Source organism: Psittacula echo, assembly GCF_963264785.1.
Source record: "Psittacula echo genome assembly, chromosome: 1".
Classification (NCBI taxonomy): Eukaryota; Metazoa; Chordata; class Aves; order Psittaciformes; family Psittacidae; genus Psittacula; species Psittacula echo.
The window spans coordinates 57,856,640-57,871,497 of record NC_137735.1 but is presented as its reverse complement, the minus strand read 5'-3'; the positions used below and the strand labels follow the sequence as shown (position 1 = coordinate 57,871,497).

The 14,858-nt window shown below is 38.8% G+C and overlaps 1 protein-coding gene across 1 annotated transcript in view; it reads right to left on the bottom strand.

Moving 5' to 3' along the window:
* Positions 1 to 14,858, bottom strand: part of ENPEP (glutamyl aminopeptidase) — a gene marked incomplete at its 5' end in the record, with an annotated part of 34,118 nt that overhangs the window by 17,699 nt on the left and 1,561 nt on the right. The window contains 5 exons of the mRNA XM_080626130.1: positions 740 to 853; positions 1,468 to 1,622; positions 3,693 to 3,813; positions 7,987 to 8,118; positions 10,742 to 10,883. Of these exons, the coding sequence (XP_080482256.1) occupies positions 740 to 853; positions 1,468 to 1,622; positions 3,693 to 3,813; positions 7,987 to 8,118; positions 10,742 to 10,883 (664 nt within the window). The remainder of the gene's footprint in view (positions 1 to 739; positions 854 to 1,467; positions 1,623 to 3,692; positions 3,814 to 7,986; positions 8,119 to 10,741; positions 10,884 to 14,858) is intronic.

Below are 14,858 nucleotides of genomic sequence, written 5' to 3'. Positions count from 1 at the left end.
GTGATGTGCGATTGCATCTGTTTGGGAGGGGAGGAAGGAGAGAGCAAGCCTCCCTTTATCCACATGCTGTTATCATTCCTCGGAGTATAATGCATATTTACAGCTACCCTTTCATTGCAACCCCCTTAAAGTGACTGGAGTTTGTTTTGCTGAACAGCCAGTGCTGTGGGCCATTCTCTATCACTAGCTTTTTTTGCAATGTGTGTACTAGAGGTTGTCTGAACTAGGGCATTTGCAATGACACTTAAAGTGCAGGCAGCAGCTGAATGAAGGATCTGATATTTTCCTTAACAAACAGCCCAAACTGTGAAGGCAGGCCCAGGTTCCCAACCCTTAGACAAGTCCCATGAAGAGACACTACAGCCCAACTAAATAAATAAAAGAGAAACTCCATCTTCCAGTGTTAGACCTTCCAACAACCTTGCAAAATTGCTAAAGTTCTGTCCAGGATCCACCAAGTATTACTTGCCATAATAATAACAAGACACTTGACCTACTTTGCTAAAAAGAATGACTTTTCCATGCAGACTAATACTTTACAAAGTTTTGTTTGACTAGTCTCAGACTATAACACAGGTAGGTAGAGAAGCTTAAAATAACTTTTTCTTTTATGTTGCATTGCACTATGTTAGTTTTCTAAAAACATACTTTAAGTCTTCATCATCCTTGTCTAATTTTTACTCCTTTCCAAAATGCTCCCCTCAGCCCTGCCAACCCTCCACAAGACAGAAATAATTACCATTTGCCAATCTGGTTCTGTAGCATTTACTCCCAGGAACTCAAAATAACTGGCAAATCCTTCGTTTAACCACAAGTCATCCCACCAATCCATGGTCACAATATTTCCAAACCACTACAATTATAAACATCGTTTATGTTAGTGTTAGCTAAATGGTAAATGTACATTTTAGTATCTCACATCTCCACATATAACATTAATTTGTTCACTTTTCTTCCTGTTGCCAGATGAAAATTACTATAATTCTGGGGTTTAAGTAGGAATTCAGGCTTCGCTTTGTGTTAAAACTTCACTTGTATTATAAAATTGCATATTACTGGGGAGATTGATAATGATTCATGAGCTAATGAAAAATTTTAGTTTCTTCCTCTTGATTTGATGATTTGTGCTTGTAAGGATATGTTTTCAGACAGCTTTTACAGTGTATAGTTGTCCTTGTTTGTTTGCTCGAAAGAGACATCTGCACATGCAAATTAGTTCCTAAAAGACATTTCAGAGAGATTTTCATAAACTGGCTCACCATCTGGACCTGAGCATCTAACTTCCAGAGAAGGATTCAAAGGCAGTAGGTAAAGCTCTAATGGGGAACTGTTTTAACATGAACTTTTGCAATCAAACTGTGAGCACACATAGAAGATCCTGCGATGGAGTTAAGAACAGTATTTGTGAGATTAAAATGTTGGGAGTACACTTTTGAAGCACTGTAAAAATGAATCATAAAAATGTACCTGATGAACAAGCTCATGGGCTATCACAGCAGCTACTCTCTGTTTGTTGGAAGTGGCTGACTCATTGGGATCATACAGCAGGTTTGTTTCTCTGTATGTGATCAGCCCCCAGTTCTCCATAGCACCTGTCCCGAAATCTGGAATAGCTATTTTATCTACATTGAAAGAAAGAGAACATGATTACCACTGTATCCTTTATGCCACTTAGCTGGTCCTCTTTCTGTGTGTTCACAGCCTGTTTTGCTTACCATCTGTGGTTCTGGCTTAGTACTGTGGACTGCAGTCTGTAACCTGTGTTTGAGAAGCTGGGAACTGGCCTAGAGCAGCTGATAGCAAGGCTCCGCTGAGATTAACAGAGCTAGCATCAGTTGCACTACTGAGGATCTGTCCTGTGAGGTGATGGTATGCCACCTCCTGGGAGAATGCATATCATACATTATTTAATTTTGGCTCCAGAAATTAATAGTATTGTCTGGGGATGTGTTGTAGGCCGTAAACCTGAAACTATCCACAGCATAATGAGGCATGTCATTGTTTGTCACACTGTTGCATTCAAACTATTTATTGACATGTTAATTGAAGTAAATCTCCCATGTTGTGAACAACATCTGCTTCTATTCCTGGCAATTTGTGGGGGTCAATACTGGTTTAAATCAAAATTGTGAGTTCAGTTGGCCTGGCATTTTCTTCTGCAAATAATGACCACATTGTTTGGGGTTACTGAAAAAGTGCAGGTGGATTTAAAACTGAATAGAACAAACAACCTCACCCCACCCTAACAGAAGATAGGAATTTCTTATTTTAATTTAAACAATTTGATTACAGAATCAAATCTGATAGTCTGCCAAGGGCTTCACTGACAGTCAAAATGAGAATCACAAAGAGAATGTCCATGCCAGAAGCCATAAATCAACATGAAACACAGTATTTAAACAAACCATTATGCATAAACATATTTGATTCATCAGGGTTGATCTAGATGACTTCTTATACAGAGAGAACAACATAATAAGTAAAGATCTGTTATCCAACAAATAGACATTCTGAGAGGAACAGTATAAAATCTACAAAAGCATCTACCATCTGATACTGCTGACCTGGGATTACCAGTCCACCCTGTACTGGAGACAGGCCCCTATCCATACTCTGAAGAAGGTTTGAATATGGAGCATAGGTGAGATATAATCTCAATTATTACTGGGTTACCAGTGTATGAAAGAACTGGTTTCCCTAATTCAGTTGTCATGCAAACAGATTTTTGCAGTAAACTCAGATGATGTTTCTTGAAAGGAAGAAGTAAAAATCTGTTGTTTAAGTAACAGAGGTTAGCCTAATAGTACATACATGTACATGTATGAACAGCCAGTAGAAGGTTTGCATACCACTGTTAATTATCTTTGTAGTTGTTGTTTTTCCCCATTACATTTGCTTAACTTGTTTATAGTTAATATTTTTCTACCCTTTTAAGTTCATGAACCTAGCTGAATTACCTCTTTGGAGGTCTCAGGAGGGGGCATTTCCAAAACACTGATTACATTCTCTACTTTATTAGTTCAAACTGCATAAATCAGATCCAGAGTCCAAATAGCCAAGCTAGAGGACACCCAACTACATTACTTTTTCTTTGCTTGTTTTGTAACCATGGGCAAAATTTGATTGTGTGCCCAGTCTTGTTTAGCTTTGGGTCTTTATTTAGCCCAGCAGTAGAAACAACAAGTTATATGCTGGACCATGCTCATTCTAAGAAGTGGATACACGCCCACTTTGCACTAAGGTTAATAAATAGTATGACATTTTCTCTGGCAGTTTGCATCCTTACTTATCTCACTGCTGACTTTTGTCCAGAAGTTCCCATGGAAGTGGTACATATTTTTCTCAAATTTCTTCTGGCTCTACTTTAGCTCACGTTGTTCCTTTGCTGATGACACCAATGCTTCCTTGATTTTTCACAAGACACTTGACAAGAGAGAGTCTGGGACTGGTGCTTCAGTTCAGCAAACTGAACTGTGAGAACTGGTAACAAAACTGTTACTGAGGCCAACTCTCATGACATTTAAGAACATCTTGAATGACATGGTATGGTTTTAAAACATCCTGACATCATAGCAGCCGCTAGCAACTAAATGCTTTTGTGCTATTTTCCACCAAAGCAGAGAGACCTTAAGGAGAAATATAACTGTTACAGTGGATTAACACAATGATAAAATGTAAGTATTAATAATCACCTAGTTTTGGAAGAGAATAGCTCACATTAAAGTACTCTTCAAAGAAGTCGAATACAGTTTTTGTTACATTTGCTGCATATTCTGCTGTGTGTATTTGCAGTGGCTGGGCGTAAATTCTCAGCTGTAAAACACAGAGTGACAAGTCTTCAGTTAGAAGAAGTTAGAAGATGGCAAGCATTGAAAAGTCATTTAACATACATACCTATAATGCTGCAGGTTTTCCTAAGAGACTGGCCTGAATAATGAATTCTGTTCCATTACACACTGATTCCATAAAGGTTTTCAAATATTGTATGTAAGGGAGACCAAGTCAACATAATCTGTGCACTCTTTCCACAGTATGCTTAAATTGTAAAATGGCAAAACCCATGCTCAGAAGCTCATAGAGGCCAAGCTTGGAGCAATGCCTTGGTACATACTAGCCCTTCCTTCCCCAAGGTCTGGTTTTGTCAAGATGGAAGCCTGGGTAAGCACAATTGAAGGGAATCCACTTGTTCTGAGCAGTTCATTGGTCTGAAACGATCCCATCAGATTGATCTTTAGGAGCACAGCTATCCTGAAATCTGTCTGAAGCCCATAACACCTTATTTTCTTCAATTTCTGTCTACCTTTTCTACCTACTATCATCACAATTTCCTCTTGTCCTTTTATGCTTGAAGATCTCGGACCCTTTGAAGTTAGTGTGTTTATCAGATCTGTAAGTCTTCCTTGGCATACTGGCCCATGCAGGTTGAGTGGCTGGTTGCCTGGGACCTCAGGCCATACAGCCACGTGGTCACAGTTATGGTGCCTGCTGGGCTGCTGCACTTCTGGAAATACCAGGCAAAAATCAACTCTCTGGCTCTCCTCCAACCAGGCAGATGCAGGAAAACTGGCATGTTTGGTAGCTCTGTGTGTGACCATTTTTCTGCTCCTTTTGCATATCTGAGCGTTCTTTTTTTCCCTGAACACAAAAATTAGTGTGTTGAGTGCTGCCCTTTCCATCTCTGTGGCTTGGTGCCTGTACTGCTTTGGGTATTACTGTCAAGCAGTAGGAAACCTCATGCCCTGGAGGACTAGAGCCCTTATGGCACCCATAAGGATGAGGAAGCCTGAAAAAACTTTTTGGGATGTTACCTCCACATCATGAAGACAAAGTTCCACTTCAGAATTTATGGAGTCTTTTAAGGGTCTTCCCCTCAAACTTTTTATCCCAAAGCTCACAGAGGTCTCTGCCCCAGGGCAGAGCCATAGCACTGGAGTGTCCACTGGCAGGAGCTATAAGGTGTTCTCTTCACTGTCCCCCACAATCTTCAGTGTGGAAAGTAAGAGATATTTATTTGGAGTGAAGTTTCTGGCCTCAGGAAAATGGACCCATATAATTTTGCAGGCTCTGTGACTCTCATGAATGGGTCACATTCTTCTGGCTGTGTTGGTGTGGCTTGTTTACTCCTCGGTGCTGTCTTACAGCCAGGAGTTTAGGGTCTAAATGGAGCAAAGCAGCTGGCCTACTCTAGAAGCCCTCTTAGAGCCTGACAATACATTGATTTCGATACCATGAAATTACACTCTCTCCAGCGAGAGGAGAGGATGGGTCAGTGGTCAGAAATAAAGTTGGAATGAAAAAAACAAAACCAAAAAAAGCTTATGAAATTCAATTGGGAATTCATTCCAAGGCCAGGGATTTCCCTCAGGGTCAGTTTGCAATTACAGTTTGCAATTTCCACTTCAGTAAGCTCTTTACCCAATTTAGCAGTCTTTGGTCCTCTAGCTTATCCATGTTAATGGTTTCCAAAACCTTCAGCATGCACTAGAACTGACTTTGGGTTTCATTTGTATAATCTCCTCTGTGATTTTCCAAACCAGACATTTGGTACCTGACAGGTAATCAGCTCAGGAGCATTGTTTTCAGCTGTAAGCTCATTTCCTACCACTGATTCCATTAATATCTCTGTTAGGGCAATGGCTTTCAGAGAGAATGGCAGAGTTTTTAAATAATTTACTGTGCCATGTGAGCTGTATGCTGTTGCTGTTGTTTATGAAAGCAATATATGGATCACATGGATTCTTTCTGTTGGATGAGGGATTTATAGCTAGCAATTTATACAGAAAACTGGAATGTTTTTTTTCAGCAGTCTGTGAATCTAAATACCTCATTGCTCAGCTGGGCTTCAAAGTTTTTGGAAAGAAACACTTTCGTCAGGAGAAGGACTTTCTAAATATCTGATTAAAAAACTCCAAAGGTAGCCTGGTTTTCCTGGAGAAAAGGTAATTTTTAGTTACGGAGGTTAAATGGCTCCCTTAATTAAGAACATTCTTACACATATACTTTATATTGGTAAAGCTAAAGTCCGTGGGAAGAGAAAGGAAATGGTTATGAATTTAACCTCACTTAAAAACCCAAGTGTGGGCAACTCAAGTGCAGGCAAGCCCTCAGACATTGTTTAGTGAATAGCATTAATAAAATATGTAGTAAGCAAGGCTTGAATTAGAAGATGTTTCTTCAGGCAACCTCTGTACTGACATGAACACTGCTGCTTCTACACACACACGCTTTAATTACCACGTTTCAGTGAACACTCCCTTTTATTTAGAAAAGTTATAACCAGTCAGGAACATTGTGGCTTTACTGTTTTGCTTGGAGGGAAAAAAAGTAAATATTGACCTCAGATCCATATTCTAGAGCATGGCATGGATAAGCAGAGAATGCTAACTTTTGCATCTAGGAAATAAATAGTTTTACATGCCTCCCCAACTGTATTATATTGTACAAATCTGCATAAATTCTGATTATTAAATTAACTTAACTGTAGAAAATATCTATCAAGGCCAAATAATCAAAGTCCTGTCTCTGATAGTGAATGGAGCAGCCACTCTGAAGAGCTTCTGGTTAACAAAGTTGTGTGACTGGGTGGCCTTAAACATTTTCCTGTTTTACAAATTACTAAGCCAAAAACAGGGATCTAAGAATATTGTGTTGCTATCTCAAACCAGGCTCTGTTTGCTTGGCTAAGTGTAATTTAGCCTTTGCTATTTGTCAAGAAATAATATAAACATAGCACATGATGCTAGCGAGGGTGTAGAGGAGGGAGGCCTCAGCACAGTGCTGTGCCAGAAAGTCTTTGCTAAGAACTGGATCAGCACTTTGGAGATTTATACAAGGCAGATTTTCACATCAGTAGACAGCCTTAAGTAGGGAAGGATTTGTTGAGCTTTTTCAGATAGAGAAGCTCAGAAAGAGCTTCCTTGCTAGGGGAACAGTGGTCTGGCTCTGGCTTTGCTCTAGATTACTTGTCCATCAGTGTCACTTGCCTCCAGAAGAGGAGGAAAGCACTGCCAGCTCAGCTGAACTGCAAGACCATGTACTACATCCCTAAGGCAAAAGAAAGGGGAAGCAGCAAGAGCATACAGTCCTGAGATCATCATCTGTCTCAGATTAAAATAAGATGGAAACCAATAATTAGTTAACAGTGGTTTGAGTATCTCAGACTAGGTGTAGGCTAAATGAGGAGTTTATGTTGAGAGGCAAATTGTATTTAGGTTTTCAGGTTGTGATTCAATGTAATGTCTTGTGATCTCCTTAAGCCTCATCACCTGCACCTTCAGGAGATTTCAATCCAAGTGAGAGCTGGATTGTACTGCCTGTTGCATCTAAATAAAGGTGCTATTTTGATTTAATGGATTCAGATTCAAACATATTCACTTCATTAGGGCACCTACCAAATATCCAGCAGTGCAGGCAGGCACTGACGCTGCTCATTTATTGCTGCTTCAATACTTATTTGTAAAGAACTTACACTGGGCGGCTACCTTTAGACACTTGTAAAATAAAGAATATTAAAGCCAATACATAATGGAACATAGCATTGTAATCCTATGTCTCCATGACAGTAAATAGGAGGACATCAAGTGCATAGCTTCACACCTTTCAATCCACAGAAAACTGTAAAGTATTTGTATCTATGGCCATGAATGTCTTGTACCCCTGAACTTGTGCATTCCCTCAAACTCAAAACCAGGGAGGAGGTTGGAGAAATAGTGCTCTTTCCTCACCCGTGTGCCTGTATGTGAGATACTGACTGGAATCTCACTAAAATGGAAGACAGGGAAAGACTGCAAAACACTGTATGTAGTCAAAGTCAGAAGGACCACTGTGAACACCTAACCTAATAAAACAGGCTGCATAACACAGATATAGGCAAGGGGAAAAAATGTTCCTGTTTGTATCATAAAAAGAGATGTTTGGTGGTTTTTTTAAATGCAAATCCCAGTACATCTGTCATCTGAACCATGTTCAGGAGGCAACAGGACTTACAGGTTTTCCACTAGCCGATATTTTTTCTATCCACTGAAACTGGTGCACCGCAAAGCATACCAAGTATGTGCTCATGGGAACTGATTTTTCAAAAGTTGTCCGATTCCAGTTATTGCCCAGCTGTACAGTTTGCTGCAGAAATGGAAAAATAATTAATTTGATTTTTGGAATTGCAAACACATGCAGAATAGGGTACAATACATCTTAAAAGGCTGAAACCGCATAGGAATCATAAATCACCTCTCCAGATTCACCTCTTCTGGCATCCCAGTGCTGATGGCATGAGAACAGATAAAATGCTTTTTTTTTTTTTTTTCTGCAATACTGCAATTCATGAAATAGAACTTTGTTTTTCTGCACTAAAAAACTTTACCTGGTTCTAATTTTCATCAAGAATTTGAAATCATTCAGATGCATAGGCATTTTGCCAGCAGGAGTTTTCCAGTGTATGCTAGTGTGTTTTGTTCTTGAAATAGTTGTATAAAACAACATCACTTTGGACAGGTTAGAGAAGAGGCTGGATTCTCTGCTCTCTTAGATACATGCATCATGTAGGAGGCAGGGATTACAGAGATGCTACTTAAGATAAAGACAAGTCTAATGAATATATTCTGAACTCATTCAGATACAAATTAGCACTGCTAGTTGGTGGATTGTTTAACTGTACATAAGGTTTAGTGCTGATCATAGTTTTTATATTTTAAATACCATTCCTGATTTTCCCAAATATCCTTAACTCTCAACTGAACTCTACGACCAAACCTGCAACCTGTTCTATGTGATTCATCCTCTAAATATTTACTTCTGCTGTTCATTATCTGCTGTTGCAGGTCTTGTAATTTTTTTGTGGTTCTGACTGGATGACTAACTTAAACAGGATAAAAGCAAACAAAATATTAAAGATACTAACCTTCTACTAGATGCAATACTTCATGAGATGTGATTATTGTAAATACAATGTAAATAAAGCACAGATAATGAATGTTAGAGGTAATATGAGCCTGACTCCATAAGCAAAAAAATACTAACCTTTTTCACAAATTTATTTTTTTCACAGAGATATTCATAATCTACTTTTCCATTATTTGACTCATTTTGACTCTATTTTGATATATTTTGTTCTTTCAACAAAGTCAGAACTTCACTAAAAAAATAAAATTTAACTCCATTGAGAAATGCAAATGAAATATACGAGTTTCTGAATTTGCTGAGTTGATTTTGCTGTGCTGATTATAAAGCTCCACACCATCAAAACTGCTGCAGGACGTGTCACATACAGCGTGTGTGCATTTACAAACGATTACATTTCCACCCATTTAAAGGATTTCCCAACAAGCTTTCACTGCTAAGAACAGAGCTACTGACCTCGTGAGCACACCACGTGAAAAAATGCCCTGCTATCATCTGTTAGTCAAACCTGAGTATGAACCCAGTATAATATACATTTTGCTGCTTGTACTTGGATTTTAGAAGATTAGTTAACAAGTGGTAGCTAGCCCTTTGAATTTGAAAGCTTATTTTTGTATGTCCATATTAGAAGCAAGGGGCGCATGTAAAGATGTAAAGTAAATCTCAAAACTGACTAAATCTCCACAACATCTAGCCTTACCCCCTCACTTTCCTTGCCAGTACTCTCACTTATCTGAGGTCTGCAAGGAAAGGTACAGCAAATATTCTCCTTTCATTTGTTGTTCATCAAAGTGCCTGGTGCTCTATCATAGAAAGATTTTTAATAACAGTAGGTCAGACCTTTAAGTTTGCAAAGGGTCTGGGAGGCAGCTGTAGCAGATTGGCAATAGTTCTGTCAGCTGCATTGCTAAGGGATAGTTAAGGTTTGAGGGACTCTTTAAATAAAGCTGTACACATTAAAGCAGACCTTTGTTTTCTGGGTGAGGGAGCGATTTGGAAGACACAAATGTCAACAGCCTGGAGGCTGGAAGCTCTTTATTTATTTCTTCCTTTATTTATTTTTTTTTTTACTTGGCATTTTATTTCCCACTTCAGAACATATTTATTAGAAATTATACATTGGACTACACATTCAGTTAAGCTATTCATTAGAAACTCTCTCAGATGAAAGCCATTCAATCTTCTTCCAGAAGGCCTAGAGGTAAATAATTGATGCCATTGAATTTCATAAAAAACTTGGAATTTGAACCACCAGGTCCAGAAATAGATTAGTTAGGAAATTATATTCATGGTGGACTGACAAATGTCCACACCCATGATCTGACAGATGAGATTTTAATTTCTGTATTATTAAAAATAATCCTGGACTTTCTTGCTAGAAGGATCCTTTGCCATCAGATTATGATCAGCAGACCCTCGCTTTGGATTGTTATGTTGTTTCAGTGAATATTTTGGAATTCCCATCTGGGAAGCAACTGTCTTCCAGAGCATTCCTTCTCAGAGTCCACTTGGTTTGACTGAAGAACCTGCCATTACCTATTTATAGTTAGTGAGGGATGCTTATCTAGAATATCTGAACAGAGGGCCAGCTAGCAGAAGACAGAAGAGATGTTTTGTTTCTGCTTTGAATTTGGCTGTGTGTTGCCATGTTGTGTGCGTGTGGACCACTGGGATTCCTAACTAGCCATCCAGTTCTGTTTTATGGAATATTTATTAACCATTCACTTTACAGTGTCTGGATACTAGAATCTGTGACTATGCAAGGACCTTGAGATCCATGTTACCTTTCCAGTACCTTTACAATAGGAACCATTCCACTTAAGCAGCAGAGCTGGGAAATACATACCTGTACTGGCATGTTTGATAGTGCTTGGTATGTGTCTTGATGGATGATAGATATGTTGTAAGTCGCCTTTTTGTTGGGCTCGTCAAAGCAAGGAAAAGATTTCCGTGCATCTGTCGGCTCATGATCTGTAGCTGCAATGCTCCTTAAACAAACAACACATTGGCAAGCCTTCATTACATATCTTTTAAATCCTATCTGAAATTTCTAAGCACAATTTTAGCAATTTCATAAACTAAAGTCAACTACAAATATTTGTGTCCATTCATAAAAGCAGGGTACATCAGAAATGCAGAAGCTGGCATTATAAAGGCATGTGTAACATGTATACCCCGAAGTCTGTCATCAACATTCTCTAGGTTTCAGAGCAAAAGCTAAAATCTGTTGCTTATCATCAAAAATTTTTAGGAGCCAGGCAATAAGTTAGGAATGACCCCTCATGAATGGTAAAAATTTTGCTCACCTTCCTCTTGAGTTTTGCCATTGATTTATGTGTCTAAAAATAAACTACTGATGTTATAATCTGAAAGAAAATTAAGGTCATGGTATAGGGATGTTTACTTTAGTCACTTCATATGACTTAAGTCTTTTGCCCACTAGAGCAGATGTTGGGATTGGAGTCCTGAGCATCTCCTGAGAAGACACTTTGGAATTGCATAAATGCCCCTAAAATCTCATCCTATTTGTGTGTTTCTTTTTTCTGCAGTTACCAATTACAGTTTTCTGCTGGTGTTTCCCTGATTCCATTGATGAAACTGCTGGAGGAAGCATGTAAAGTTCAGCTGAACATCATAGTATGCAACTGATGCTATGCTAGCTGTGTTGGGGGGGGGGTTTAGAAAGTCATTTCAGTTATTCAAAAATAACTGGAGAAGCTAGACAATAAGGGTCACATAAAAAATAAGGTGAAATTTAAGAACATTCATATCATGTGATTACTTCTCACAGTGACATCAGGCTCCCACATACAGTAGCAGAGCATATTCTCCAGTGATTGATGGTGAAAGGGATCACAGATGCTTCTTCAATTAATCTGGAATGTTGAGCATTTTCTGACAGCACTTCTACAGCTGCTCTACCAATATTAAGGTAGTTTTTCTTTCCAAAAAGTAATTAAAAGCGCACATCGTAAATTACTGATCTGCAGCAATCCTACAAGCTCACTTGACAAACAATTTTTCAATGTTTCTGTTGCCCTTGGCATTTCCCTGTGACAGTTAAATACTAAACTGGTCTTTAGGAACTTGTAGCAGCAAGGGTCATTTACAAGCCTGATAGAGGTAATATGTCTGGGTTCTTTCTATTCATGTTCATAGGAATAGTAACTCAAAAGTTCATGGGCAGAAAGCACAATGAACATTCACCTTAACATAACTTCAGGCTCAACAGAGTTTCTTTTTTTTTGCTTGGTATTTTTTTTTCTTTATGTCACTTTCTACTTTCTGTAGCATTTGAAAGCTATTTCACAATTAAGTTAACTTCAAGTCCCCAGGGCAATGCTTCACAGCTATTGCTTAAAAAATTGGCTCTATGTTTTGACACATTTATATCTTGTTCCTTCAGACTGATAACACTGTGATATCTCTGTTGATTTATAAGGTGATAATCCATCTATCCTCATATATTTGTGGAGGCAGACAGCCTCCACATTTGCTGGTTTGTGCATCAGCAGTGCAAAACCTTAGCACTATGGGACAAATGGTAAGTCCAGGCTATGTCATGCATAGAAATGGCACTAGAAACATAAAATGCCATTTCCTTTCATGCTGTATAATATAGTTTTTGGATAAGATTTTCTTCATTGCTTGGTGGCTTCTGCCCTTCTTCTTGCTGTTAATATCCAGACCTTTAAATGTGAACTGGAGGTGACAGTTGTAAATATAATAGTAATAAGGAATGAAAATCTGGCTGAGACTACATCCAGCTGTTGTTCCCAAAATAAAACAGTGCTGCATTTAGAACCATGATGAGCTTCCACCACCACCCCTTCTTTATTATTTCCAAAGCAGAAAGAGTTGTGCAAAAACTCTTCCTCTTGGGATAATTAAGGCATTTTTCTCCTAGTCTTTCCTAAAATTCAGATTCACTGCTTCTTCTGAGAAAATTTTCTCCTTGAAGAAGAAATCCAGAAGTGATAGTTCTGTATGCTAAAGAGTGTTCTGCCTTTCCCTGATCAATCAAACCCTAAATTCAAGTCTCTCTGTTAGACATGTGCCCAGCTGAGTTTATTTTTTAAGCCTCTTGTTTTCCTCTTATGGAGGACAGGGGGAATTCCTATAAAAGAGAAGCCATACCTTGTCACTAATAGTAATGCAAAATAAAAAAATAATCAGCTGTTGTGACATTTTTTTATTATCTGTAATATTAACAAAATTAAAGGGGGGTTTAGTACATTCCTTGAGAGTTAAAAGAACCCATTACATCCAGTAAGCACTGCTGTTGTGCTCCTTTCTGTAAAATATTTGAGAATAATATATTTATGCTCACTGCATCATGCAAAGTAGGGAAGAACTGTTGTTCCCCTTTTATCAAAGGGGAAATGATATGCATAGAGTAGTAGCTTTGCAAAAGGACTTTAGTTCTTATAGCTGGAACTGGGCACCCGCAGGAGGATCTAAGTAGGTGTAATATAAAATCTGCATTCTCAAATTTTGTGCTTCCCTGCTCCCTACCCACATGTGCACATCAATTTAAATAATTGTGTTCCCAAGGTATCTCAAGATCCACTTCTGAGCATGTCCAAAAGCACCTTTGTCCTAATGGGGATTGTGTGATCTGTTTGAACAGGATTCCCAAACGAGGCATTCTTGTCCCTAAGCCTCACAAGGTTACCAGACTTGCAGGCGTGTTCATCACATGTCTACCTGTTTTCAATGACATCTGTTGGGACATTTGAATCTAAGCAAAAGCAGAGCCTGGACATATGCCCAGTTTGTAAACAAAAGGCAAACCTTTGCCTTCACAGGTAGACAGCTGGAGAGCAGTTCAGCCCTGGGATCTGACTTTCCAGTATTATAAATCTTTTCAAAAAGTCCCACTGCTTCTAACACTGCCCAGAAGGGAGGCGAGTAGGTTAATTATATGTTGGCTCTCATTTTCACCTCAGCGTCCTTCTCTCTAACATCCACTGTTAATAGACTTGCTTGACTTTTGCTATTACCCAATCTGATATGTACTTACTTATAACATGACAAAAAAGGAACTATTTGGGTTGAAATTTTCCAAGGTTGATGTCTGCCTCAGGCAAAGCTGAAGTAAAAAAAGCTAATTCTAGTCAGCATTGTTTTTTAAGCAGAAAGCCAGGGGAAAATGCAGTTTCAGTAAGTAATAAAATCCTTCTCTTGCCATCCTTCTTCACCTCATCCTATCACCTACCCTCAATCCGCATAGCAGCAACTTGGCTGGTGGTTGCTTTCATTTCAAAGCTGTACTTATCACTATCATATACGTTGCTTCTGCCCAAACATAACCACGTGGAAAGCATTACAGAAATCACCATTCACTCATTCTTACAAAAGCCCTTCTCAAGCTTAACAAACAAACACACACACTCAAGTTCCTTTTTGTATTGAGTGTGTCAGGCTGCTGGCTAAGATCATCCTTGCAGTTGTAACTTTCAGCATTCAAATCAAGAAGTAGGAAACCTCTGAAAGTGAGCTCACATTTTATGCTTTCTGTAGTTTATGAAGTTATCTTTTCTTCCTAACGTCAGATGCTTAGTCCTTGTCTTCCTATACTGTCTGGATTTGAAGGAAGGTCACTCACCCTCTTCTGCTATGTGACTCAGGAGACCTGCATTCTGATTCTGCTGTTCTGATGGTGTGACAGACCTGGGGCAATTCACTTAATATTTAGGTATCCCTCACTAATACAAAGGAAGTAACACACCTCAACTTAGGAAGATGCTAACAGGTTACACTTTAAAATTCTGCAGGTATGTCAGATACTCAAAGCATAAAACCAAAGCACCTTCCAAGTCAGAGCAATACAAAGGTGGAATTTGGAGGAAAACAATAGGGAAAGAGCTGTTTGGGGTCCAAGCTGTTCTTTACATGGCTTCTTCCCAGATCAGATAAATATGTATTAATAATAAGTATGAGCAATTAATGTTTGCTTTTTA